Source organism: Amborella trichopoda, chromosome 4, assembly GCF_054954075.1.
Source record: "Amborella trichopoda isolate Santa Cruz 75 chromosome 4, AtrichopodaSantaCruz75HAP2 v2.0, whole genome shotgun sequence".
Classification (NCBI taxonomy): Eukaryota; Viridiplantae; Streptophyta; class Magnoliopsida; order Amborellales; family Amborellaceae; genus Amborella; species Amborella trichopoda.
Genome location: NC_142339.1, coordinates 9,320,269 through 9,348,095, shown reverse-complemented (window position 1 = coordinate 9,348,095; position 27,827 = coordinate 9,320,269). Strand labels below are relative to the sequence as shown.

At 35.7% G+C, this 27,827-nt stretch overlaps 1 protein-coding gene, 1 long non-coding RNA gene and 1 other non-coding gene across 9 annotated transcripts; all 3 read right to left on the bottom strand.

Moving 5' to 3' along the window:
* Positions 1 to 1,339: 1,339 nt before the first annotated feature.
* NAGK (N-acetyl-l-glutamate kinase) lies at positions 1,340 to 2,822 on the bottom strand. The gene has a single exon (XM_088864821.1). It carries the CDS (start codon positions 2,610 to 2,612, stop codon positions 1,614 to 1,616), a length of 999 nt encoding a protein of 332 aa, XP_088720947.1. The 5' UTR covers positions 2,613 to 2,822; the 3' UTR covers positions 1,340 to 1,613.
* An 11,653-nt stretch (positions 2,823 to 14,475) lies between these two features.
* LOC18442905 (uncharacterized) lies at positions 14,476 to 15,537 on the bottom strand. 2 transcript variants are annotated; one of them, XR_016054071.1, is made up of 3 exons: positions 15,451 to 15,537; positions 15,306 to 15,359; positions 14,476 to 14,693 (listed from the first exon to the last, which is right to left on the bottom strand). It is a non-coding gene; the product is annotated as an uncharacterized LOC18442905 (transcript). The 2 variants fall into 2 exon arrangements; XR_016054072.1 differs by having other exon boundaries at positions 15,306 to 15,352; positions 15,451 to 15,521.
* Positions 15,532 to 19,797, bottom strand: LOC148782249 (uncharacterized). 6 transcript variants are annotated; one of them, XR_016054067.1, is made up of 3 exons: positions 19,372 to 19,797; positions 16,959 to 17,058; positions 15,532 to 15,670 (listed from the first exon to the last, which is right to left on the bottom strand). It is a non-coding gene; the product is annotated as an uncharacterized LOC148782249 (long non-coding RNA). The 6 variants fall into 6 exon arrangements; XR_016054065.1 differs by having other exon boundaries at positions 15,575 to 15,715; XR_016054069.1 differs by lacking the exon at positions 15,532 to 15,670 and adding an exon at positions 15,760 to 15,899.
* Positions 19,798 to 27,827: the final 8,030 nt, after the last annotated feature.

The window sequence follows — 27,827 nt, the reverse complement described above, 5'->3', positions numbered from 1 at the left end:
CTTGTATTTTACAAAGTAATGAAAATACATAATGCACCACTCCTAATTCCTTTAGAAACTAAAAGAACACTATTTTTAGAGATTTATAATGATTTTTTTTAAAAATTTGGGACAAATTTGTCGATTTGGTCGATTCTCTGATCTAACACATCGATGCACCGATATGACATGGGTATAGGCGTGGACATTCACCGATCAGTTTTTTTAATCCTTGGCTGGAACGAAGGCACGAAACTGCAAGATTCTACACATAATCCTCTTGATTCCCACATGATAAGATCATTTGCCTTTGAATGATACATGAAGGTCACAATCTTTCTGATTCCCACATTATCTGATCATGATAAGATAGGTTGAGAGCACATCTACGTATTATATAATGAGATCATTTACCTTTGATACATGGAGATCACGATTATTTACAACTATCCGATATGAAATCTTATAGCTTAGATGTATCATAAAGTTCGAGAAAATTTCTTTTGAACTTTAAGCTTGGTCAATGAAATAACTGCAATCACCCAATTTCACATCTAGTGATCAAGATTAATCGTGACCATCTTATACCAAAAAGTAAATGGTCTCAATATGATCATTTACCTTTGATACATTGAGGTCACAATTACTTACAACCATCACATATAAAATCTGATAATTTGGATACGTCACAAAATTTGAAAAAAATTCTTTTGAACTTTAAGCTTGGTCAATTAGATTAACTATGATCACCTTGTATCAAAGTAAACAGTCTCATTATAAGCTTTCCCTTTATGATATTAAATACATAAAAAGCAGTTAACGTTCGACGTGTCCCAAGTTTCACACACCTATAAAAGAAGGAAAATTGTTTCATGCAAGCTAGACCTCGTGACAGTCCAAAAAGTGTAAAGCATCTATCTTAAAGAGGATGCAAGTAGTTGTACCATCTAAAACAATGAAAACTAACTGTCCAAATATTTTCTTACTAGAATTATTATTTTTAACTTTTAAAAGTTATTTCTTTTTCTATATTCATGATCTCCATATTTGAGATTACGTATCCTTAAAAATTAAGTCCAAAAATCCATCTCAAAAGTCAATTTATTAAGAGGATCACATTTCTACATATGCCGGGTCCATAAAAGAATAAAACAAATATTTTGAAAAAATTAGGGTGACCGAAATAGCCCTAAAACTATGAACAATATTTCTGTCATTTAATTTACTGAAATTATTCTTTTCTATTTTTTATTGGGGCACATCAGCAAGTTGCACGAACCAACCAAATTTCAGTATTTCACGGAGCTTAAAAGAGTAAAATAACTTATAAACAATAAATTCCAAAAAATAACAACCTAGCTAGAAAAAGAAGCTGATCCTATTTGAGCACCCCTTACTGTATCACATCAACAATTTCCAAAACACAACTGAAAAGGGTAATTGATTAGCTATAATGCACACAAGCTAGAGGAAATATAGAAAAAAAAGAAATTCAAGTGCCCTTAACATTGAGCTTACCTCCTCCTTACCCTTACAAAAATCTTTCATCCTTAACAAGAAGGAAATTAATTCATAAACTGATGTAATTTATTCCACCACACATAAATAATTGCATTTGCAAAAAGCAAGGCATCTTAGCCGGTGATCATTGTCCCAATCCCCTCATCAGTGAGCACCTCGAGCAACAAGCAGTGAGGCACCCTCCCATCGATGATGCTGGCTGCCCGCACCCCCTGCGCCAATGCCCGCACACAACACTTCACCTTTGGCACCATGCCCCCCACCACCTTCCCTTCGTCCACCATCCTTCTCACCCCCTTCACATCAACCTCTCTCACTAAACTCTCCGGATTCTCTCTCTCCTCCAATATCCCCGCCACATCCGTCAGGAGCACCAATTTCTCAGCCCCCACTGCAGCCGCAATCTCCCCTGCAAATGTATCCGCATTCACATTATATGCCTGCCCCTCCTCATCTGCAGCCACAGTCGCAATTACCGGAATCACCCCTCCCCCCGACATGGCCGTCAAAATTCCTGAATCGACTCTCGCCACCTCCCCCACAAACCCTAACCCCGGGTCAGCTGGCCTCGCTGTCACCAGTTTTCCATCTTTCCCTGAGATTCCCACAGCTCGGCCCCCTGCGCAATTGATCATCGAAACCAGCGATTTATTTACTTTCCCAGCGAGGACCATTTCGACCACGGACATGGTCTCAGCGTCAGTGACCCTGAGCCCATCTTTGAAATGGGGTTCAATGCCAATCTTATTCAGCCAATGGTTGATTTCAGCACCACCACCATGCACGAGGATGGGGCGTAGGCCAACACATGCAAGTAGGACGAGGTCTTTGATTACGCGGAGCTTTAGGGCTTGGGATTTCATGGCAGCGCCACCATACTTGACGACGATGGTCTTGCCATGGAATTTTTGGATGAAGGGGAGGGCTTCGGAGAGGATGTCAACTCGCTCTTGGGGGGTTGGGGAGGTGGTGAGGTGGGCTTTAAAGATGGTGGATGCGCGGGGGGCTGGGGGGAGGAAGGGTATGAGGGGCTTGGACTTGGGTTTTGGCTTGGGGAAGGAGAAGGAGTTGGGGGTTAGGGTTTTGTTGGTGAAGGAGGAGGTTGTGATCATGATTGTTTGTTTGGTGATGGGATACGGGCTCTTCTGGCCCAGGGTTTTCCCGTAGAGATAGTTAGGGAGGAGGTGGCTGCTGCTTCAGGGGGCGGGGGCGGGAGGTCAGGGCTTGTTTGATATCTGGAAGGTAAATGTTCCCTGGAAATTGAAAGTTCTTCTTTGCTGGGAAGAAAAATGTTATTGTAAGAATCTTGGGTTTCTGTGTTTGATAACCTGCTGGAATGCGAGTGAGAAAGAATAATTCAGATCACTTTTCCTTAAAAACATAACAAACAGTGTGATATAATTCAGATCACTTTCCCTAACAAACATAACACCATATGTGGTCTACTATTGATAAAAAAACGCACACATACCCATCTACCTTTTTTTTTGAAGTGTTAACTGTCGCACACATACACATCTTATGTACTAAAAAGTAGATCAACTAATGATCTTCCCTTGATAACCAAAGATAAGCAGATCAATAATATCAACAGAATGGCCAATACTATAATCCATAAAAAAACCTTCGAGCAGCAAACTGCAGTTACACATGGGCCTCATGAATATACAACTATATAATGTCATATCCCATTTTATTAATTCATATCCAATTTTATATCAAACAAAAATGGGCAAAAAGAAACTTCAGTTCTCAAGATGCCAGATACCACAGATTGTCACATGCTGTAACCTTACAATGACAAAAACAAGAAGTTTTCATTGATCCACATTTAGTCAAACTAGAGCCAAAACAAGAGAACTTGGCGAGCAATTTTTTATTAAAAGATTTTCAAAGCTTTTCTTCTAACATTTTATGCACTTGAACTAAGATGGCTTATTTATACATTCCCAAGAAATGGTGAAATTGAAAAAGAAACCCAGGGCATGCTTAGTAAGATGGCTTATTTATACACACTTAAATGACCCTTTTTTGTACGCTTTTAAGGATCAAAAGTGAATAGTCCAATAACTGAAAATCAATTTCTATGGCAAATCTTATCGGTTAGTTATTAGTGTTCTTGCTTATGAATCAATAATGTTCTGGAAATTAGGGTATTTTGTCTTAACTATTGACATGGATGGGGGTGGTATTTGATAACCACTGGATGAAAAAATCTCAGGGTATATTTTTAAGTCTTTGGGGGCGCGTTTGTTTGCTGGAAGTTCACTGGAAGATAATTGTTCCCTGGAAAAAATAAGTTCTTATTTGCTGGGAAGGGGACTTATTTGTTCTTGAAGGTTAAAATAAGTTATGGGTACTATGTTTGATAACATGCTGGAATTTAAGGAAGTTCTGGTTACCTGTGTTTTATTACATGCTGAAATGTGGAAGAAGTTCTTGGTACATGTGTTTGATTCACCCTAGAACTTTTGAACTGGAGACATGTCAACCCAGTTTAAAATTTAAATACAATATCACCTAGATCGATACACATCATTCAAATAAATTTAAATTCTCAATAGAAGCCTTCCTAGCTAAAATCTCAAACCAAAACAAGGTTCACACGACAACAATCAAGCCAATTTCACATAAGAAGAACCAGAACCATGTTCAACAATCAACAGATGCATATTCTTTTGATCCTAATCAGCAGATGCATATTCAACGACACGTAATACATCCCAAATTTCACACATGACAACAATCAAGTCAATTTCACATAAGAAGAACCTGAACCACGTTCAACAATCAACAGATGCATATTCTTTTGATCCACATCAGAAGATGCATAATTACCAGAATCATGTTCAACAATCTCTCTCTCTCTCTCTCTCTCTCTCTCTCTCTCTCTCTCTCTCTCTGAAACCCACAAACCCTTTTGCAGTCTTTGAAGAAAATGGAAATACCTCCCAACTTGTATTAAAACAAGGGAATAAAAAGGGCAATCAGAATTGCATCTTCAGAGATCCATATGAAAACATGTCTTTCTCTCATTTGAGACTATATCATACTAAGTCTAAAAAGTCCTTTATCAACAGAAAATGCAGCAATAATCAAACTCAACTCCCAAGCATGAACAAGTACAAACTTGACAAAATATGATCAAATAGTCATCCCAACAACAGCTCTATTAATAACTATGTTAGACTGTGAGAAAGTACAGACAAAGTTAGAAGAGTCAATCCATCAGCCACTATATGATCACCATTGTGATACATAAATGCTTCATACTGAATGAAATGCCCCCTGAAACAAGTTCGCAACTAGTAGCCTATAACCCATTTCCCATTGGATAATTCAACCTATGGCACATCCAAGTTGTTGCACAAAACAAACTACAAAGACTTCCCAGATAGTTTTGTGCTAGAAACCATTTGAAAGTTAGTGAAATTGATAAAGTTCCAGTGTTTAGCTTGAAAACTGATAACACATGGTCCCAAAACTCATGGTAGGGGACATTTGTTTGATCTGAAATTAATAATTGATCTTTACTCATCCCTATGATTAATGAAATAGAATTTGATTTGTAGCTTTTTTACTCTAGACCTTGCATTTGAGGGATGGCTCAAAATCAATTAATATTTCTACATCAAACAAATATTATTAATATCTACATAAAACAAAGTGAGAGCAAAATTAGGTAGAGCAATATCAGATATGTGTAAGCCGTTACATTTAAAAGGGTAATATCAGAGCAATAACAAGCAATTAATCAAATATATACTGCTATTCCGAAAAGAGGATCCAACGTCGAGGATCTAAGCCTTTATGTTAAAAGAAAACAGTAACCTAACTGAGTTGGGCTTCAGGCTGAATCAGGCAGATGAAAAAGAACTCAAAACAATAAAATATAAGATCAAATAAATTACGATGTCAAAGCAATTGATCTCAAATTCCACCTAAATTGTTTGTAAAAGAAAAAGAAAACGTAGTCACTCACACGAATAAATCATTGCACAATTCATTCAGATATGGTAGCTGAGATCAGATGAATGATAAGAAAATAACATAAAGGGCGCTTAAGACATTCATTCAAGGCAGACTCAGAATCAATATGTTCAAAGCCTTTCAAGGCACTAGCTTAATAGACCAAGAGCAAATAATTAATCAGGATGATGTGAAGGATCTCAAACATGCAAACTTCAGTAATCAATAGTTGAGAAAAAAAGATTGGAAGTTATAATAGACCATGAAATAATCAAAGGCAATGTTTTACGCCCTCCCAGATAAAGTTTGATCACAATTTGAGGATCTTCTTTGTAATTGCAATTGGCAGTTGAGAAAACAAGAATGGAAGTTACAGTAGACTCAACCACAGGAAATATTATGCGCTTTCATAGCTAAGGTTCGATGACATCTTTGATGATCTTATATTGGACTTCAAATGTAAAAATTGAAGTTCAAAAGACATATGGTACTTGATGTTTCCTCGTCTTAAAGATTCAGTCATGAATTAACAAGACTCTTTGATCAAAAAGACAAATGCTAATATGACTCTTGAGTTAAAAACTCATCACAAAAGGGAGAATCTTTGATGAAAGACACCAAAACTATTGCAGAGAGCCCTCATGGATACTCGTATGGAATTGTTTTCAAACAATACAAATATGAATTATTAATGCTTCAATTTTGTTAATTACCCTTCTTTTATCTATTGCATACTTTGGCAGTCACCCAAACACACAATAATATATCATAATATTCAGTTTCCTTCACCATAGCTTTGAAATCAAGCTACCACGAAACCCCAACCTTCTAATAAATGCAAAATATGAAAAATATCATGTCATTGCACAGCAAGGGCCAATTAATCTCCAAAAGAAAGAAGAGAACCCACATCTTTATGTCTGAAAAGTAAAACTCAACTATTGAAATCCAAAATAAAACAAAACCTTTTTTATAATCAAAGAGATTCAAATCTAAAACATTTGAAAGACCACCACTTTCCAGAGTACAAGAAAATTCAAAATACTACAAACAAACAAAATTATACACAGAACCACACAAAAGAAAAAGAGAAATCATTTTTCACAACAATGTGCATAAGCATCACAAATCTGAGAGATTTGAAAACGAATATGAAATATACCTTGAAAGCTTGGAAGAGGATCTCTTCTATGGGATGCAATCCAGGATGGAAGTATGTGAGATCCCATGTGTGACTAGGAACATATTCAAATGTCCTCTCTCTCTAAAAAATCCCTCAGTTTTACACTAGAGCTAAACTTAGAAGATGAGAGAGAGAGGGACAGAAAAAAGTAGGTAAGCAGAAAGAACAGATGAAAGAGGTGAGAGATCAGGAGATGGAGATGAGAGAGAAGATGAGAGAGAGAAGATGAAGGAGAGGGTAGGAAAGGGAAGATGAGAGAAGAAGAAGACATTACCTGGTTGCAGACGCGAGAGAGGAGGCGGCGTTGCTTGGGCTTCTGAGTTTGGAGGCAGGGGCGAGAGGAGTACGGTTGGGAGCTCTGAGATGGGAGGAGGAGGTGCTCGAGCTTTGAGGCTGGGGGAGCGCAGAGATGGGAGAGAGAAACCATTGGGAAAATAAGTTCCCAAATGCCCTGAAACAAGTTCCTGCCCAGGAGGTGGAATTTATTTGTTCCTTTTTTTATAACTAAAAAACGGAAGATATGGGGAAGTTATTTGCCATACTTATGCATCTCTATATGCCAGACTCAACACCCATTCTTTATTGGATAATCCTGCTACCTCTCTTTGAAACTCTATACTTAATATTGCCATCCATCTCTCTTTCAAACCCGGCTCTCTCTCTCTCTCTCTCTCTCTCTCTCTCTCTCTTCCCCCCTCTCCCCCTCCCCCCCTCCTCCTCTAATTCCTCCAATACCTCATTGTCATCAGCTACTCACTCTCAAAGCGACTTTGCCTAAAATCACATATTCACATTACTGCAACTCCTCTCTCTCCTCTCCTCTCCTCCAATCCCACATCGCCATCAGCTCCTTCCTCTCAAAGCAACTTTGCCACGACCACAATTACAGCAACTCATGTTCGTACCGTAGTTGGTGGAAACGCCTTAAAAGGCACTAGCTTAATAGACTAAGAGCAAATAATTAATCAGTATGATGTGAAGGATCTCAAACATGCAAACTTCAGTAATCGATAGTTGAGGAATTGGAAGTTATAATAGACCCTGTAATAACCAAGGGCAATGTTTTATGCCTTCCCAGATAAAGTTTGATCACAATTTGAGGATCTTCTTTTGGATTGCAATTGGCAGTTGAGAAAACAAGAATGGAAGTTCAGTAGACTCTAAAATAACCACAGGAAATATTATGCGCTTTCGAAGCTAAGGTTCGATGGCACCTTTGATGATCTTCTATTGGACTGCAAATGAAGGATTGTCGTTCAAAAGATATATGGTACTTGATGTTTCCTCGTCTTAAAGATTCAGTCATAAATTAACAAGACTCTTTGATCAAAAAGACAAGTGCTAATATGACTCTGAGTTAAAAACTCATCACAAAAGGAGAATCTTTGATGAAAGACACCAAAACTATTGCAGACAGAGCCCCTCATGGATACTCGTATGGAATCGTTTTCAAACAATACAAATGTTAATTATTAATGCTTCAATTTTGTTAATTACCCTGTTTTTATCTATTGCATACTTCGGCAGTCACCCAAACACATACAATAATATATCATAATATTCAGTTTCCTTCACCATAGCTTTGAAATCAAACTACCACGAAACCCCAACCTTCTAATAAATGCAAAATATGAAAAGTATCTTATCATTGCACAGCAAAAACCAATTAATCTCCAAAAGAAAGAAGAGAACCCACATCTTTATGTCTGAAAAGCAAAAATCAACTATTGAAATCTAAAATAAAACAAAACCCTTGAATAATCAAAGAGATTCAAATCTAAAACATTTGAAAAACCACAATTTTCCAGAGTATAAGAAAATTCAAAATACTACAAACAAACAAAATTATACACAAAACCACACAAGAAAAAGAGAAATCATTTTTCGCAACAATGTGCATAAGCATCACAAATCTGAGAGATTTGAAAACGAATATGGAATATACCTTGAAAGCTTGGAAGAGGATCTCTTCTATGGGACATAAATCCAGGATGGAAGTATGTGAGATCCCATGTGTGACTAGGGACACATTCAAATGTTCTCTCTCTCTAATAAATCTCTCATTTTACACTAGAGCCAAACTTAGAAGATGAGAGAGAGAGGGATAGAAAAAAGCACATAAGGAGAAAGAACAGATGAAAGAGGTGAGAGATCAGAGGGAGATGGGGATGAGAGAGAAGATGAAGGAGAGGGGAGGAAAGGGAAGATGAGAGAAGAAGAAGACATTTTGCAAACACCAGAGATAAGGCGGCGATGCTTGGGCTTCTGAGCTTGGAGGCAGGGGCGAGAGGAGCTAGGGTTGGAAGCTCTGAGATGGGAGGAGGCGGCGTTGGAGCTTTGAGGCAGGGGGAGCGCTAAGATGGGAGAGAGAAACCATCGGGGAAATAAGTTCCCAAATGCCCTGAAACTAAGTTCTTGCCTAGGAGGTGAAATTTATTTGTTCCTTTTTTTATAACTAAAAACGGAAGATATGGGGAAGTTATTTGCCATACTTCTGCATCTCTATATGCCAGACTCAACACCCATTCTTTATTGGATTATCTTGCTTCCTCTCTTTGAAACTCTATACTTAATATTGCCATCCATCTCTCTTTCAAGCTATCTCTCTTTCAAACTCTACTCACTCTCTCTCTCTCTCTCTTCCCCCCTCCTCTAATTCCTCCAATACCACATCATCATCAGCTACTCACTCTCAAAGCGACTTTGCTTAAATCACATATTCACATTACTGCAACTGCTCTCTCTTCTATCCTCCATTCCCACATCGCCATCAGCTCCTTCCTCTCAGAGCAACTTTGCCACGACCCACAATTACAGCAACTCATGTCCCTAACGTAGTTGTTGGAAACAGAACCCGAATCGTTTCAAGAACCAAAACAGCGGAATCGCGCCTGGCCAAAAGTTTCCCGTTGCAAGAATCGTTGTCTGTACAATAAGAATCGCTAAGAACGAGATTCCTAATTTTCAGGAATCAAGAAATGATCAGAATAGGTCCAAGTTTCATCCACATATGGAATCCAGATTCCGGCCTCCTTGGAATCGAGATTCCAATCCCCTTGGGTTCAACACTCCAAGTGTCAAGTTTCATTAATATGCGGAATCAAGTTTCCGCCATCTATGGAATTGAGTTTCCGACATATACAAAATCGAGTTTCCATCATTTATGGAATCGAGTTTTCGACATATGCGGAATCGAGTTTCTATCATTTCTGGAATCGTGATTCTAAGATATTTGGAAACGAGTTTCCATCATCAATGGAATTGTGTTTCCAACATATTTGGAATCAAGTTTCTGAAGCATATGGATCAAAGATCCATATTGGTTTGAGATCGAGAATTACAATAGTGGAATCGAGTTTCCGACATCACTTGATTAGAGTTTCTGACATATGTGGTACATAGATATGTTGCTATGTAAAATCGTGATCCTAACATATTTGGAATCAAGTTTATGAAGTATTGAAGGGGCGAGTTGGTCAGGTGTCACTGGGTAGACTTTTCAGACATTAGGACTATTGCAATACCATTTAGGAAGTGTCAAGTGTCACTGCGTAGATTGTTTAGATATTAGAGAACTTTGGGTTTTCTCAAGCTCAACCCATGACAGTGTGTGGTATAAGGCCTATAGGCAGTATCGCAAGTATAAGGTTGAATGTTGTGCCGGAAGGAAAGATGGTGGGATTGACATGTGTTAGTGTATCATCTGAGCGAGGACGTGGTTGGCAAAGCTAGCAGTAGCACTGGAACACCAACTCGCCCCTTCATCAGTTGAAAGGACTAGCCAAGTGATTGCTGATATCCTTTTGAAAGCCATAGAGTCGATTGGACCATATAATGTGGTTCGAATCGTAACCGACAATGCGGCCAATTGATGATATCCTTTTGAAAGCCTTAGAATCAATTGGACCGTATAATGTGGTTCAAGTCGTAACCGACAATGCAGCCAATTGCAAAGGTGCAGATGCTATAATTTTCAACTTATTCTTTCACATTATGAGGCTCCAATTTGAGAAACAAGCAGCCATGAAGCACAAAGTACAATAAATGATCATTTGAAACATCATATACAGCAAAGCTAAGTTACTAATTCAATTCCATAAACGCCTCAATAATTTATCGGGAAACTCTAAGTAACTATGAGCTGCTCAACATATTGAAAGAAGCCATAGCCAGAAAATATTCAAATCCGGATTACTGAACACTAAAGATAAATTCATAAACATAAATATGTAGGCAAACAAGAACTTAAATAGGTCATCCTCCCACGTTCAGGTAACAAGCAATAAAAAGATTGACAAAAAGGTTAAAAAGAACAGCCCTAATCAATAGTTGTAATCATGTAGTTTGAATCTAAAACTGAGCCCAAAAGAATTGCGGCGTAGTTTACTGTTTTCTTCACAATTCACAAATCCCATGTTCCAGTTTTCTCAGTCTTTCGAACCCTCCACTAGCTCCTTTCAATTCCATGGTTGACCCATACTATTCCTCTATGATGCACTATAAAATTTACCGGCAAACAACACCAGTAAAATAACCTAGCACCCGAATTTTGATATGCATCACTCTAGGCTAGTGCAACAAAGGGGAACTCCCACCAAAAAAGTTGTTGAAAGTCTATGGCCCTTCAGAATGGCCGCACCTTCCCTGTCTTTTCTTTCTCAACACTCTTCAAGGCTGAGGTGTTGCATAAATTTTCAACTTATTCTTTCACATTATGTGGCTCCAATGTGGGAAACAAGCAGCAATGAAGCACATAGTACAATACATCATATACGACAAAGCTAACTTACTAATTCAATTCCATAAAAACCTCAATAATTTGTCAGGAAACTCTGAGTAATTATAAGGAGCTCAACATATTTAAAGAAGCCATAGCCAGAAAATATTCGAATCCGGATTACTGAACACTAAAGATAAATTCATAAACATAAATATATAAGCAAACAGGAACTTAAATCCATCATCCTCCCGCGTTAAGGTCACAAGCAATAAACAGATTGAGAAAAATGTTGAAAAGAACAACCCCAATCAAGAACTGTAATCAGGCAGTTTGAATCTAAAATTGAGCCCAAAAGAATTGCGACGCAGTCCGCAGAAATAAGAATAAGGGGAACAAAAAGGAAGAAGCTAGTAAACAACAAAGATGTAGAAGAGAAACCTGGAAAAGGGCACGTCCACTCGGTTTTGCAGAGAGTTTCTTGACACCGGCTTGATCGACAATTCTGGTGGCTCTCTCAAAGTTCTTCCCGTAAAGGAAATGCAAGCTGATCATGCAGCCGCAAGTAATTGAGTAATGGCCCTGTGGAAGTGTAGAGAGAGAGAGAGAGAGAGAGAGAAGAGAGAGAGAGAGAGAGAGAGAGAGAGAGAGAAAGAGAGACAGAGAGAGAGAGAATCGAAAGTGGAGGGAATCGAAGCGCAGAAAGGGGGAGGTCATTCATAGTTGTCGAAAGTGGAGGGAATCGAAGTGCAGAAAGGGGGAGGTCATGTCCGGCTGGCTTATGTGAGGTCTGGCTCAATCGCATCACGTGGAGGGAGTGCGTTCGGGGGGATACGTTAGGATTTAAGGTGTGTTTCGTTACGTATTTTGTATAAAATCCATTTTGAAAAGGAAAAAGTTCATACAAAAAAAAAAAGTTGGACCTCTGTCCACCTCTATGTATTGATAATACTAAAACAAGAACCACATACCATAACATCAGAAATTTTCTGATAAATTTTTCATAATAGAAGAACAATGAAAGACAAAAGAATATGATCTTTAGAACAGCTACACAGCACTCCATATCAGTGCACGAACAGGTATATAACCATGCAAGAAACCCCATTCAAAACTATAAACCCTTCGTGATCTAACTTTCTAAACCAACAAGTTCTCCCCATATAATAATAATGGCCATGTCAATATCTCATAGTCTAGAGCTCAGAAGTGTACGTCATGGCTAATCTAATGACTGAAGAAACAGTAATCGAATGCACCAACATTCTGTTAATAATGCATCAATAAGAATCAAGTAATTCAACTGAAACTAGCAATAAAGCGTGGCAGAGGCAGTATAATAAATCATTACAAATTTCTCACTCAAATTGATTTTGAGCCATCCCTCAAATGCAAGGTCTAGAGTCAATTGATTTATAGCTTTTTGTGAGCTACAAATCAAATTCTATTTCATTGATCATAGGGATGAGTAAAGATCAACTATTAATTTCAGATCAAACAAATGCCCCCTACCATGAGTCTTGGGACCATGTGTTATCAGTTTTCAAGCTAAACACCTGAACTTTACCTATTTCACTAACTTTCATATAGTTTCAAGCACGAAACTATCTGAGAAGTTCTTGTCGTTTGTTTTCTGCAACAACTTGGAAGTGCCATAGGTTGAGTTATCCAGTGGGAAATGAGTTATATGCAACTAGTTGCGAACTTGTTTCATGGGGCATTTCATTCAGTATGAAGCATTTATGTATCACAATGGTGATCATGTAGTGGCTGATGGATTGACTCTTCTAACTTTATTTGTACTTTCTCACAGTCTAACATGGTTATTAATAGAGCTCTTGTTGGGATGACTATTTGATCATTTTTTGTCAAGTTTGTAGTTGTTCATGTGCTTGGGAGTTGAGTTTGATTGTTGCTGCATTTTATGTTGATAGAGGACTATTTAGACTTTGCTTGATAGAGTCTCAAAAATGAGAGAAAGACATGTTTTCATAGGTATCACTGAAGATGCAATTTATCATTGCCCTTTTTATTCCCTTGTTTTATTACAATTAGGAAAGTATTTCCATTTTCTTGGTTTGTCGTTTCAGAGAGAGAGAGAGAGAGGGATTGTTGAACATGGTTCTGGTGCTTATGCATCTACTGATTAGGATCAAAAGAATATGAATTTGTTGATTGTTGAACATGGTTCTGGTTCTTCTCATGTAAAATTGGCTTGATTGTAGTCATGTCTGAAATTTGTGATATATTACCTGTTGTTGAATATGCATCTGCTGATTAGGATCAAATGAATATGCATCTGTTGATTGTTGAACATGGTTCTGGTTCTTCTTATGTGAAATTGGTTTCATTGTTGTCATGTGGACCATGTTTTGGTTTGAGATTTTAGCTATAAAGGCTTCTATTGAGAATTTACATTTATTGGAATGATGTGAATCGATCTAGGTGATATTGTATTTAAATTTTAAACAGGGTTGTCATGTCTCCAGTTCAAAAGTTCTAGGGTGAATCAAACACATGTAACCAGAACTTCCACATTTCAGCATGTAATCAAACATAGGTAACCAGAACTTCCTTAAATTCCAGCAGGCTATCAAACACAGTACCCAGAACTCATTTTAACCTTCCAGAACAAATAAGTCCCCTTCCCAGCAAATAAGAACTTATTTTTCTAGGGAACATTTATCTTCCAGCAAACTTCCAGCAAACTTCCAGCAAACAAACGCACCCCCAAAGATTTAAAAATATACCCTGAGATGTTTTCATCCAGTGCTTATCAAATACCACCCCCATCCATGTAAATAGTAACGACAAAATACCCAATATCAACAATTTCCAGAACATTATTGATTCATAAGCAAGAACACCAATAACTAACTAATAAGATTTTCCATAGAAATTGATTTTCAGTTATTGGACTAGTCACTTTTGATCCTTAAAAGCGTACAAAAAATGGTCATTTAAGTGAAATTCACCAAAGTAATGGCAAAGAACCAGCCATCGAGAAATAACTCCATAAAAATCACTACACTAGAGTATCTAAACCCCCAATATATGTCATAAGCAATTTAATCTCTATGGTTATCAAATACCAATCCAGTCATGTGTGGAACTGCATTTGCATGTCAAAAGACACAAGTAATGGTAATAAAGTGACAGAGGCACAACTCTGATACATAATTGTGGAGCTTGAAGGACAAGGAAAGAGGAGCCCTGCTTGCAATGATATCCAATCCCCTAAAGCCCCAAAACTCTTTCTTGGTAGTGTTCCAAGAGGTGACCATGTCGCGAACTGAATCCTTGACACCAAACATACCAGCTTTCCTAATGAATGTGCTTGCATTCATTGCAGATGCATCAGAGCGCAGCAATGGTTCTCAAATTGCATCAATTACATCATTATACACATCTTCATTATAGTATGGCAATGGCAATCACCAAATAAGAGTAAACTCATGGAGGATAAGAGACTGGGATGAGTCTCAAGTACCCCCACAGTTGATACATATACTTTCTTTTTCAAGCATAAACACAAAATAAGCCCTTTTGTCCCAAAAAATATGACAACAAATTCAAGTTTCAGCAGGCTTATCAAAAAAGAAAAAAGGAAAAAACAACCAAAACATAAAGATGGTGATGTGCGGATGCACAATTAAACAACAACAACCAAAAAAAAAAAAAATGCACAATTAAAGAAAATTAACAGAAACAAAGAAGTCATATTCTTTCGTAGAAACTTCCAATGAACTTTTTATGGTGAGGAAAGATGCATTTCAAAATAAACTGACAATGAGAATTAATAGGGGCATGCTCCTAAAAGAACAGATAGTAAGCGTAAGTAGATAAAATGGCGATGTAGATAAGGGAGGAGACACATAAAAAAATTAAATCTGGCTCAAAAATAACCATATAATGAGACATGAGAAAGGTGCATACCTCCCACTGGAAAGTATTTCCTTCAATGCCTACTGCTTGAACAGACCCTACACCCTAAAAAAATCAAGTTAGAGAGCGATAGAGAGAGCATACTTGAGAAAATGTCCTAAAAATAAAACGGGCGACAGAGATAGAGAGAGCATACCTGGTTCAGATGAGCAGCCTGATGGTGCATATATATGGTTTGCAGAGCAATCGTTTCTTGGCAGAGAGAGTGGCTCTTCTTCGTAGAGCGATATCAGTTTTGCAACAGTAAAGAGTGATTCTTCTTCGCAGAGCGATGTAGGTTTCTTCACAGAGAGGAAGAGGCTCTTCGCAAAGCTTTGTAGGTTTCTTCTCAGGGAGAGGCTTTCTTCGCAACGTTTCTTGACAGGGTTGTCAAAGACATTAGGTAAGGGCCTGTTTGATAACTGGAAGCAAGTTCATGAACTGTAAATTGGAAGTTTCTGAAGAACTATACATTAGTAGTTCCTGAAGAAGTTCCTAGTTTCCGTGTTTGATAACATCCCTGAGAAGTTAAGAAGTTGCTGGTTTCTGTGTTTGATAACCTCTTGGGAACTTAAGAAGTTCCTGGTTTCTGTGTTTGATAACCTCCTGGGAAGTTAAAGAAGAACTGGGTATCTGTATTGGATTAGCTTTAAGAAATAGGCAAGATGTAAATGTTAAAATTGAGACCTAGATATTATTTATTTTTTATTAATTTGTAGAATATTATTTTTTGGAATACAATATCAATTGAAAGTAAAGTAGAATATTATTTTTCTGTAATAACTTGAGCACTACTTATATTCACCACTGATACATCCATATCCCAACCTAAAAAATATACGTCATTCACAAGTCGTGCACATAACATTTGTGCTCTCTCTCTCTCTCTCTCTCTCTCTCTCTCTCTCTCTCTCTCTCTCTCTCTCTCTCTCTCTCACTCAGATTATAATGGCACACAACATTTATATGTTATCTATTAAGGCATTTGTGATGCATGTCAAGCAACATTCACAATTCATGCATCCATATATAACCATGTACAAAACCAACCCATTCAACAATAACCTGTAATAGTTTAAACATACATAATTGAAAATGCAAGTAGTAAGAAATCAGCCCTTTCAACAATAACCTGTAATAACTTCAACACTACCTACATTCACCAATGAAAATCTGTTATCCTATTCAAATATGCAATTTGAATAAGTACTTGTGAATTGCCTCAACACCTTGGCAAGTGTCTTGTAATATCACAAGACTCAACAGAGTTAAGCCTCTTTTTATTGGTTAATCAATAGATTCAACCAAATCAATCCTGTATGACTTAGCTCAGGAACCTACAAAGCCAAGCTGAGTCACTAATCAAAGGTAAAAGGTCAAGTCTTTGCAATTTTTAAAGCCTTGTAGATAAATACAACTAAAAAGGAAATGTGATGTAGCTGGTCTATCAAAATCAAGAACATGTCATGGAATAACTGTAATAATAACATGTATTGTGAGACAAGTGAGATAAAAACGGAGTTCTGTGTGCTGATAATTTGATATAAGGAAAGGACTTACAAGATTATATACTCAATAATAATAATAATAATAATTACAAGGTTAGAAAATAAAACAAAGTGAAAGGTATCTAACAACCAAATTCAAAGTGGTCCAAGTGCTTACATTCCATTTTCATCCTGAATAATTTTCCAATCAATAAGCTCTTTTATCAATTCGTTTGTTGTCACTGCATCTTGACTGGAGAATGTCGGTTTTGCAGAACCTGTGAGCGTGATGCTTCCTTTAGATTTAAAATACTATAAGAAAGTATCATACAAAGAGGGTAGTAAATCGCAATGCACATGAAAGAGCATCTAGAAATCGATAAATATAAGTAGCAACTGTGAAATTATCAAAAGCCTTGTGCATATTCAAAAGTCTTGCACATATTGAAACAGCGCAATGAAAGACAAAATGTCTCAAGGATCTATACAAAACTTGTCTAAAAGAGTTCCAACAAAACAAAATCCATAACCTTAGGAAAGAAAATTGTGGACGAAGATTTTCAGTACACTTTAGAAAATAAAGAATAGAAAAAGGGCAACTGATATGCTTCAATTGTTTATTTTACCATCAATTTCAAATCACCCAATTAAGTCATAGACACTTTTTAGGTGTACCATTTCATTCGTAAAAAAAATATAAGGACCTTGTACGTTAATGCTAAACATGAACTCGTTCAAGTTGAACTACATGTCAACAACACATGCAAGATGTAAGACCTTCTAGTGCTAATTTCAACACGAAAATAAAAGACAACCTAAGACCATGAACCAAATTACTGCTAGAATGCAAGCAATCCATCTTATTTAGCATCAAGGGTTCGCCACAAAACAAAATAGAGGCCCTCAAAAAAGACGATAGTATGGAAGATAAAATTCCAAATTATTACCTTCATCTAACCTACACCTTGAGCCACTAGGAGAAACCATGTGAATATGCTACTGTATAATAACAATCAAAGAACAAAGATAAATGGACTTTTTTCATGTAGATAGATAGAGAGGTGGATTTCATATGGAAAAAATTCTTACATATTTGATCATTTAATGACATGACAAACCTTAAAAGTAATACAAAAGAAAATAACATCATATTGATTAGAGGAATGATAACCCCAAAAAAGCAGTCCAAGCACTACTTAATTACCATCGTTTTTCAATTCTTTTTTTCCCTTTATTCATACAAGACATTATTCTAGATTATGAGGGACATGGCTTAATACATGGGCATATGATTGCCACATCATTGGTTTTTGTGAATAGCAAGATCTACCATAGAACACAAAACACTTTATTCTTCAAGTCAAGAAGCCCTTAACTCCTACTTGATATGGCCATGTATCACTAGGATTGATGCAACAGAATACTTAGCAGGATACTGAAGAGATCATGTTTCTTACAATGAACAGACAAACCCCATTGCATAGTTCGTCAACAAGCCAAATGTAATTAAGGGATACAAAATACAGTGGTCATAGAGAGACATGATAAAGCAACATCCCAATAAGAGCTACTAATCCAAAAAAGGAAAAAAAGAATCCCCAAGAGCTCAAATGAATAGTTAATAGGATTCCCCTTCCCTAAAGTGTGCTAAAGATCAATTTTGATGGAAGCTCCAAGGAGCCCTAGACTAGCAAGATTTGGGGCCATCATTTCTGATGCTAAGCCAAAATCATCAAGCCAAGTTTTATTGGTTTGAGTCACACTTTTATACGAAATAACTTTGAGTCCCAGACTATCAAAAGTGATATTTTAAAATCCATTCAGGGGCACAACAGTCAGTGCTATGGAGAGTCCATTAGCTTATCAAAACCGGTTAGTGGTCAATGCTGCGTAAAATGCTACCCATTAAAAATTATATAACCATTATATAATTACTCCCATATAATTACTATTTTGCTTTACTATTAATCATACATTTTATGCCGCAGAGTTCAAAAGATGAATGCTATTTCACATTCTAAAATCAGCATTTACAGCCTTTAACAAGAGAATTATGAATTGGGTAGCTATAATCACAGAAACATAGTTATGTTATACATGCGAAGTTTTATCGTTTAGTTGCAAATATCAGCATTTTATGTCAAATTGAAGTGTTAAAACCAAGCAAACCCAAATCCCTCTCTTGCAAAAACCATATTGAGATCATGCAACCCCACTCTTCATTCCACAAGAATAGAGCGATAAATTACTGAGCACACAGATAAATCCAACACAACACTGTGCTCTTCAATGAGGAAGACATCACAGATATCACAAATCATCAGACAAGAAATCTTCAAGAAGAATGTCATAAAGATACTTATAAAGCTATAATAACAGAAAATCCCCAAAAAAATATTAACTAAAATGCCACAAATCTCATGACTTCTCCAAAACCAGCCCAAAATCACATAAATTGGCAAAAACACATCCATTAATAAACATATCTTGAAAATCAGGGGAAAAAATACAGAGATTCAAGAACCAACAAAACCTTAGCAAGAGAAATAGGTTTACAGAAAAAAAATAAAAAATTAAAAAAATAACCATACCTGGAGCTCTGATGTCAATGACGGATGGGAGGTTGGTGATAGAGAGAGAAAGAGATCTAGGGATACACAGCTAGATGGAGAGAGATACAGAGAGAGAATAAAGTAGTTCTGCAGAGAGAGATGAGAAAGAAAGCCATTTTCTAGAAATGAAAAGAGAGAGAAAGAGATGAGAGAGGTACTTGGTGAAGCAGGCGAGGAGGCTCTGTGAAGAGTGATACTGGGAGGTTGACGAGGATGGAAGAAGAGAAGGCTGAGTGCAGCGAATAACAGAGGAGAGGGATGGCTCAGCGAGTGGGCTCTGGTTGATGGCGGCCTGCTGCGAAGTGACGCTTAGGGTAAACTTTCGTGGGTGAAGTTTTATAAAAACTTCCCATTTCAAGTTCCGACCTTTTGGTCGGAACTTTTTTTAACACATAAACTGAACAGTAAAGGGAACATAAACAGTAAAGTGAAGTTTCCAAAAGACACCACCTATTATCAAACACGTGTTTTGTAGGAAGATAAACATTTCCTAGCAACGAGAAGTTCTTTGTTGGGAGGTGGGATGATATCTTTTTTGAATGTTAATAAGAGTACATGTATTTGATAACAAAATATATATTAATAATATAAATAAAAATATATAAAATATGTGATGTAATATAATATATAATGTAATGTATTTATATTTTATTAATGTATATTTGTATATAATATATACTATGAGTATAGATATGTAAATGAGTAATTATCTTATGAGACCCTCTCAACCCATATGTGTAGGACCTCAAAAAATCACCATTAAATTTGGTACAAATCTCTAGAAAAATCAAGTCTCACACCCATGTGATAATCTTTTTAGAGATCTATGTCAAATTTAATGGTGATTTATGCACATGGGTGTGGGAGGGTGTCATAGGATCATTACCCTATTTAAATATATAATAGTTTTTATACTTGAAAATTTCGGCAGAGATATGCGATCCTCGACTTTTTTTTTGGGTATAAACTCATTGAAAGGGATATGTACAGAAATGGATCTTGTCAAATTATGATTCGCACGATAGTTAGGCCACTAGGCCCTCTTCCTCTCAAATGGCTGGCAGAGCCGGCTTCTGGTATGCTTGAATCTGAAGTCCGAACGGAAATTTGGAATTCGGGATCGAAAAAGGGGGAGATTTCAACAAGGTTTTAGAAATAAATCCGAAAGAAAATACGAAATAAAATAAATAAAATAAAAGTACTTGAGGTTGGCACCCTGAGCACGATGCTTGGAGACAGTGCCGGTCTAGGATCAGTTGATGCACTACTTTTCCCAGTCTTGCGGGGTCTGCTGAGAGAGACAAATGTAGGTAGTTTAGGCTAGAGAATTGGGGGGAATTCGAAGATTTTAGTTCGGTTGTATGGGATCACAATTCTAGGGTATAGGGTTGGGTTTCAGTTTGGTTATAGCTAGGTTTGGGTTTATTGAGACAGAGCCTAGGTGTATCATTTTGTTTATCCGTCTGCATGGTAGAGATAAAAACTATTTTTAAAGTTTAAAATTATATAATGAGAGATAAAAATAGATTCTCAAAGCATCCTAAAAAAATTTATATCAAAATTACATTTATGATAAAATTTAGAGGTGCGCCCTAATTGAATTGTTTAAGGTTGAGTATAATATATAATATTAAAATAATATAATATACAACAATATAATATAATATAATATATAAATTAATATGCTTGAAATAGAAAAATTCGAAATCAATTACAAACTCTTAAGACAAGATTTTTACTTTGAAGAAATAGAAAAATAAGGGAGTGGTTTCTTAAGCATAGTAAACCCCTTAAGAAATTTCTTGACGACGAATACATCAAAACAATGATAAAGAACAAAATTAGTATAAGGTTCTTTACCTGGTTGAAATATTATATGGACTCAAAAAATAAAAAATTTAACTTGTATACTCCTAAAATTAGGAATCCTGCAACTATTTCTGTCCTTATATAAATCTTACAAAACTTCAAATGGAGATCAAGAAAGTATTCATCCTCCTGAAACAATTGTGGATTTATCTAAATCTAGGGTTGTTCCTTATAAACAGACCTATACCCCTAAAGAAGAGGGAATATTACAAAGACCCGTAAACTTAGAAAGCGTTAATCACCTAATTGAACAAAATAATTATACTAACTTATTTCTAAAAAGTATAGGCCAACAGACCACAAGGATAGAAGAAAGCCTAAATAATAAATCCTTTACCTCAAGACAGATCCAACCTCTTGAAGAAAAGGAGAAACTTAAACCCGTCCTGTTTAAACATGCTATTCCTCTTTCTAATAAAACTTTTAAACCTGGACCAACTCTCAAATAAGAGAATTAATTCTTTGATAAATTAGTTAACAGGCTTGCTACTCTTAAAATAAGTGATGAAAAGAGCAACAAAACTAGAGATAAAAATCCAGCTGCAAACATGCTTGAAGATATTAGCAATGATGAAATCCTTAAACTTGAGGATAAGTTTAGAAATCCTAATCAACCTGACCAAACTAATAGGATAAACTATGGAACAAAGACTAGGCCTACTGTCACTTCAAAGATGTATTATCCTAGACCTTCTCCTATCCATCTTCAATATGAAGAAGATATATTTTCTAATGCTGTTCAATATGATGGGAGATCTATAGTTGAATGAAATATTGACGCTCCGTCAGAATATTGGAAGATGAATTTAATCAAGCATATGATTATGTATCTAACCATGGAAATAGAGAACCCGACATTGCTAGATCCATAATCAATGGGTTAACAGGGCAACTAAAAGGATGGTGGGACTTCTACCTAAGGGATGATGGGAGAAATACTGTTCTAAATGCTAAAAAATAGACCCTTACCACTGTCTATAACTAAGGTGTCAAACAAGAAATACCTACACAAGATGGTGACTGTGTCAATACACTAATTTATACTATTGCTCTACACTTCATAAGAGATACCTCTGTCTGGAATGAAAGAACCAGAGAACTTTCAGAGAATCTCAAATGTCCTGATCTCTCCCATTATAGATGGTACAAAGATGTTTTTCATGCTCAGTTATTCACCAGAAATGGTGCCAGAGATATACATTAGAAGTTTCAATTCTTAAATGGACTCCCAGCTTTGTTCAGAGAAAAGGTTAAAGCCAATCTAAACAATGCTAATGGAGGGAAATAAATTCCTTATGAAAATTATACTGTAGGCCAGCTTGACAATGAGATTTGTGCCATCGGCTTAGAACTTTGTACTGACCTCAAGCTTAAGAGATAGCTTGAAAAACAAAAGATCAATAGCAAAAGAGAAATGTGAGACTTTTGTGAACAATTCGATTATTACCCCTTTCCTGAAAAAACTCACTCCAAAAAATATAAGGGTGACTCTAAAAGAGGTGATTATAAGAAAAACAAAAAATATTATAGAAAGCAAAAAGAAAAATGTTCAAATCAAATAAAGAAGATTCTGAACCCAAAAATAAGAAGCCAAAAGAAAAAATACCCATTTGTAAGAAATGTGGGCGTCATGGACATTTTGCAAATAGGTGTAGAACAAAACAAAAAATCAATGAAATATCTGATGAAGGACTCAACAGACAGTTAGGGCAAATTCTTCTAATAGGAGACTCTTCTGATGAAGAATTATCCATATATGAGGCAGACTCAGAAGACAAAGTTTTAGAAATCAACATTGAAACTTCTAATACTAGTGAGGCTGAAGAAGACTGTAAACGCGATAATTACAAAGCCCTGTTAGAAATGCAAGGTCTTAGTCTCAATGTACTTTCTGAAGAACAAAATTTGGTTTTAAATATAATTGACCAAATCATTGACCCCCTGCTCTTGTTAAATACCTTGCTAAAGAAAAAACTGAAAGTAAAGTCTTTAAACCTATTTATGATCTCAAACATATAATCGATAGGGTTAATAAAAAACAAGTAATCTCTGAAAGGTAGACTACTATTTCTGAGCTGATGTTTGAAATAAGAAATTTAAAAGAAGAATTACAAACTCTTAACAATAGGATTACCGTTCTTGAGACTTCCAGTTTAGAAAATCTCCATCCACCTGAGAATTTAATAAATGAATTCGAAAATACACAAAATCAAGATGAGACTATTAACATAATTGAGAAATTGATCTTAAACAACTAAATTACATTAATATGATAAATAAAATTATTGCTAAAAAATGGCATACCAGAGTTACAATTATTGTCTCCAAAGAATACAGTTTTTCAGCCATTGCCCTTATTGATTCAGGTGCTGACTTCAATTGTATTAACGAATGACTTGTTCCGTCAAGATTCTTCGACAAGACCACCCAAGTCTTAAATACTGCTAATGGCAAAAGACTTTTAATCAATTATAAGCTTTCTGAAGCAGCAGTTTGTAACAACGGAGCTTGTTTCCTGATGCCATTTATTATGGTAAAAGGACTAGCTCAAAAAATAATTTTAGGGACTCATTTCCTAAGTCTTCTTTATCCCATAAAAGCTTTAGACTCCTCAGGAATTGAATCTGAGATCCAAGGTCATAAAGTTAAGTTTGAATTTATTGACAAACCAAAATTAAAAAAAATCAATCAAGTTATGGTTTTAAAAAGAAATAAAGAATCTTTACTCGATACTCTTAAACGAGAGGTTTTAACCAAACAAATACAAGAAAAAGTTAATAGCCCCTTGATCCAAGAGAAAATTGTACAATTTAAAAATAAACTTGAAAGAGAAGTTTGTGCTGAAATCCGAAATGCCTTTTTGGAAAGAAAAAAACATATTGTTGAATTACCTTATGAACCTGATTTCAATGAGAAATTCATTCCTACCAAATCTAGGCCTATTCAAATGAATAGCCGTCTCTTGAAAATTTGTAAAAAAAGAAATCCAATATCTTCTTAATAAGAAGCTAATTAGAAGTTATTATTCACCCTGGAGTTGTCCAACTTTTTATGTTGAAAAAGCTTCTGAAAAAGAGAGGAGTATCAAGACTTGTTATTAATTATAAGCATTTAAATAAAGCCTTGAGATGGATTAGATATCCAATCCTTAATAAGAGGGATTTACTTAATCAACTTTATGAAGCATAAATATTTTCAAAATTTGATATGAAATCTGGATTATGGCAAATTCAAATTGCGAAAAAGATAGATATAAAACTGCATTTACTGTACCATTTGAACACTATGAATGAAATGTAATACCATTTGCATTAAAAAATGCTCCCTCTGAATTTCAACACACTATGAATGATATATTTACACCATTCACCCAATTTATAATTGTCTATATTGATGATGTGTTAGTTTATTTTGATTCAATAGAACAACATTGGAGACATCTCACATTCTTTTTACAGGCAATTAAAAGTGCAGGACTAGTTTTATCTGGAAAGAAAATCCAATTATTCCAAACGAAAATTCGATTTCTAGGACACAACATCCATAACCATTCTATCATTCCCATAGATAGGGCAATAAGTTTGCACAACATTTTCCTGATGAAATCAAGGATAGAACCCAATTACAACGATTTTTGGGAAGTCTTAATTATATTTCTGACTTTTATAAAAATCTTACAAAAGTGTGCTATACTTTATGACCACCTAAAAAAGACTTCTCCAGAGTGGGCGGAAGAGCATATTTTAGCTGTTCGCAAAATAAAACTTAAAGCAAAAGAATTACCATGCCTTGCAATTCCACATCCTAAAGCTTTCAAAATTATAGAAACCGATGCATCTAAAATTGGTTTTGGAGGTATTCTAAAGCAAAAAATGGCTGATTGAAAAATGAACAATTAGTAAGATTTACGTCTAAAAAGTGGAATGGTACTCAAAAAATTTATTTTGCAATAAAAAAGGAAATCCTCTCTATTGTTTGTTGTGTTTTGAATTCGAAGATGATATTTTTAACCAAAAGCTCCTAATCAGAACAGACTGCAAAACAACCAAAGATGTTAAAATCTTAGTCTCAAAACAAATATTTGTAAGATGACAAGCCATACTAACCACTTTCGATTTTGATATCCAACAAATTGCAGGAAATACTAACTCTCTACCTGATTTTTTAACATGAGAATTCATGCAGGGCAAAGAACAGACGAAAATTCCAACCGAGACCTCAAGGCAGGTTAACCTTAAAGAAAATAGTCCTAGTACCTCTGAAGACTTAATACAGTCTATTGAAATTCAGAATATTGGGAGAAATCATATCTCCCTATTATGCTAATCGATAATATTCACCTTCATCTCAATCCAGATGAAATCGTAAAAATTTATCTAGTCAATCATATGCATCCAAGATATGAGTTCAAACCACAACTCTTTTACGAAATGATCCTAAAGAAAACAGGATCAGTAGAAATCATCCGGAAAACAGCGGACATGATATTGTTGCTTATTCTAAATTTAGAATAAAGAAAGTTCTGGCCTACAAGAACTGGAGATTTGATCCCTTTAAACTTCGATATTTTAAACAAAGCTACTTTAAAATCAAGAGTTACAATTATTACGATTATATTGAAGCATGGGAAAAGACTCTATTATTTTAAAATAAGCAGAGTTTATCATGTTCAGGCTTAATGAAGCCTTTTAAGAAATTCCTTCATGGTTTAAAAAATGGATGTTATAATGAGGTCTTGCTCCAAATATTTATCCTCAACCGTTACAATGTTCATTGTCTAAATTCTAGGCAGCCAATAGAAATTGGTCGAAACTTGAAATATTAATCCGTTTTACCACCTTATATGAAATCCCATGGATACTCAGGTGGACTTATTCTATTACCGAAGATGATGAAAATTGAGATTATATTCCTCATCTTGAAAGAAATGTACAAATAAAATGGTGGGACAACTTTAATACCAAAGACTTGTTCCCTGAAACCATTAAAATTATTAAGATCAAGGTTAATACTCTAAGATTTGGTCAACCGATTGGAATTGCCTTATACTTAAGGCTCCTACAATCCGATAATCCTAAATTATCAAAGGAAGAGCTTCGAAAAAAGTTACTATCTATGTTCGACGATGATGAATATTTCATGTCAATAAGCGAAGACGATAGAGACCAAAATGACGACGATAGTGTTGGAATTGTGCCACCACTCAATTAAATGGGCCGGTAACCGGCACGAATCCACCAAACTCCAGGACATGTGGCCCACTAAAATACTAAAGTAAAAATTTTTCATCCTACGGCTCAGATCTTGCCGACAGAAATAAAAGGACAGCTGTTACTATTCCTTACCTTTCTACATGGCAAAAATTATCGACACCACTAACAACCACTATCCTTCACCTTTCCACATGGAAGACTATGAATGGACTGTCATTCCCAGATGAAAAAAACTGGACTAAAAGAAATTTAAAGTTCAAGGATCTCCCCCTTATTGAGGGGTATCTCTCTCTCTCTCTCTAGAGTCTACTTAGCCTTCTTCTTTCTACCTCTCCTTAGTCTTCTCTCCTGAATCTATTATCTTTCCTTCTTTCTAAGGATGTAAAAAGGTTTTGAGTGTATTTGGAAGATTGGTGTGCTGGTTTGCTAGTATATTGGTGTGCTAGTTTGCTAGTGTGATTTCTATCTGATGTAAGTACTTCGTTTCCATATTGTAATTTGTATTAATCTTAGCCTGAATTAATATTACTGTCTTTGCTTTAATTCCTTATTTTATTTTTATCATAGAATGTTATTTTGATTCTGCTTGACGTATATAAAAAATGGTATCAGAGCCATTGATCCTATTTCCATAAACAATTTTTATATCAGCACTCTTTCCAAGTCTTGATAAAATACTATTCATCACAGTCATAATAGTAATAAGCCACCATAAGTCGCCAAAGTCATGAATAGTACTGCATACATGCTATTAATTCATTGACTCGATTGACTTGAGTGTATAATTACATTATTGACTTGATGACAAGACTATTCAGACTCGACTCTCAGAGGTCTGATGTTGAAGCTAGTTCATCTGGTAGATTAGTAAGAAACTTTGAAGAAATTGTTATCGCCAATATTGAAAAAGATTTAAACAATTAGAATATCCCTAAGGTCTCTACTTCTGAAATATATAGTAAAGAGACTTTTGAATTCAGAAGTGATTATGCTATCAAAACTGAAGAAGAAACCAAATCTGTCTTAAATTCTGAAACTACCATAAATTTGTTAAACAAGGATCGTATTGAAGAATTTAGAAGAAAAAAATATATAATTATCTTCATATTGGTCTTGTTCAACTTGGTATTAGACCTTTAACTGGGGCTGGGCTTCAAAATGCTATCCTCTTGTGCTTAAGAGATAGTAGGCATAGACAATTTATGGACTCTTTATTAGGAGCTGTTGAATCTAATCTCTGCGAGGGACCAGTTTATTTTAATTGCTTCATGTGTTTCTCTGTTTCTTTGACTGACCTTCATATTTTGAAAGTCCTTACTCTTAACCTTTTAACTAACGGTTTTGACATGGATG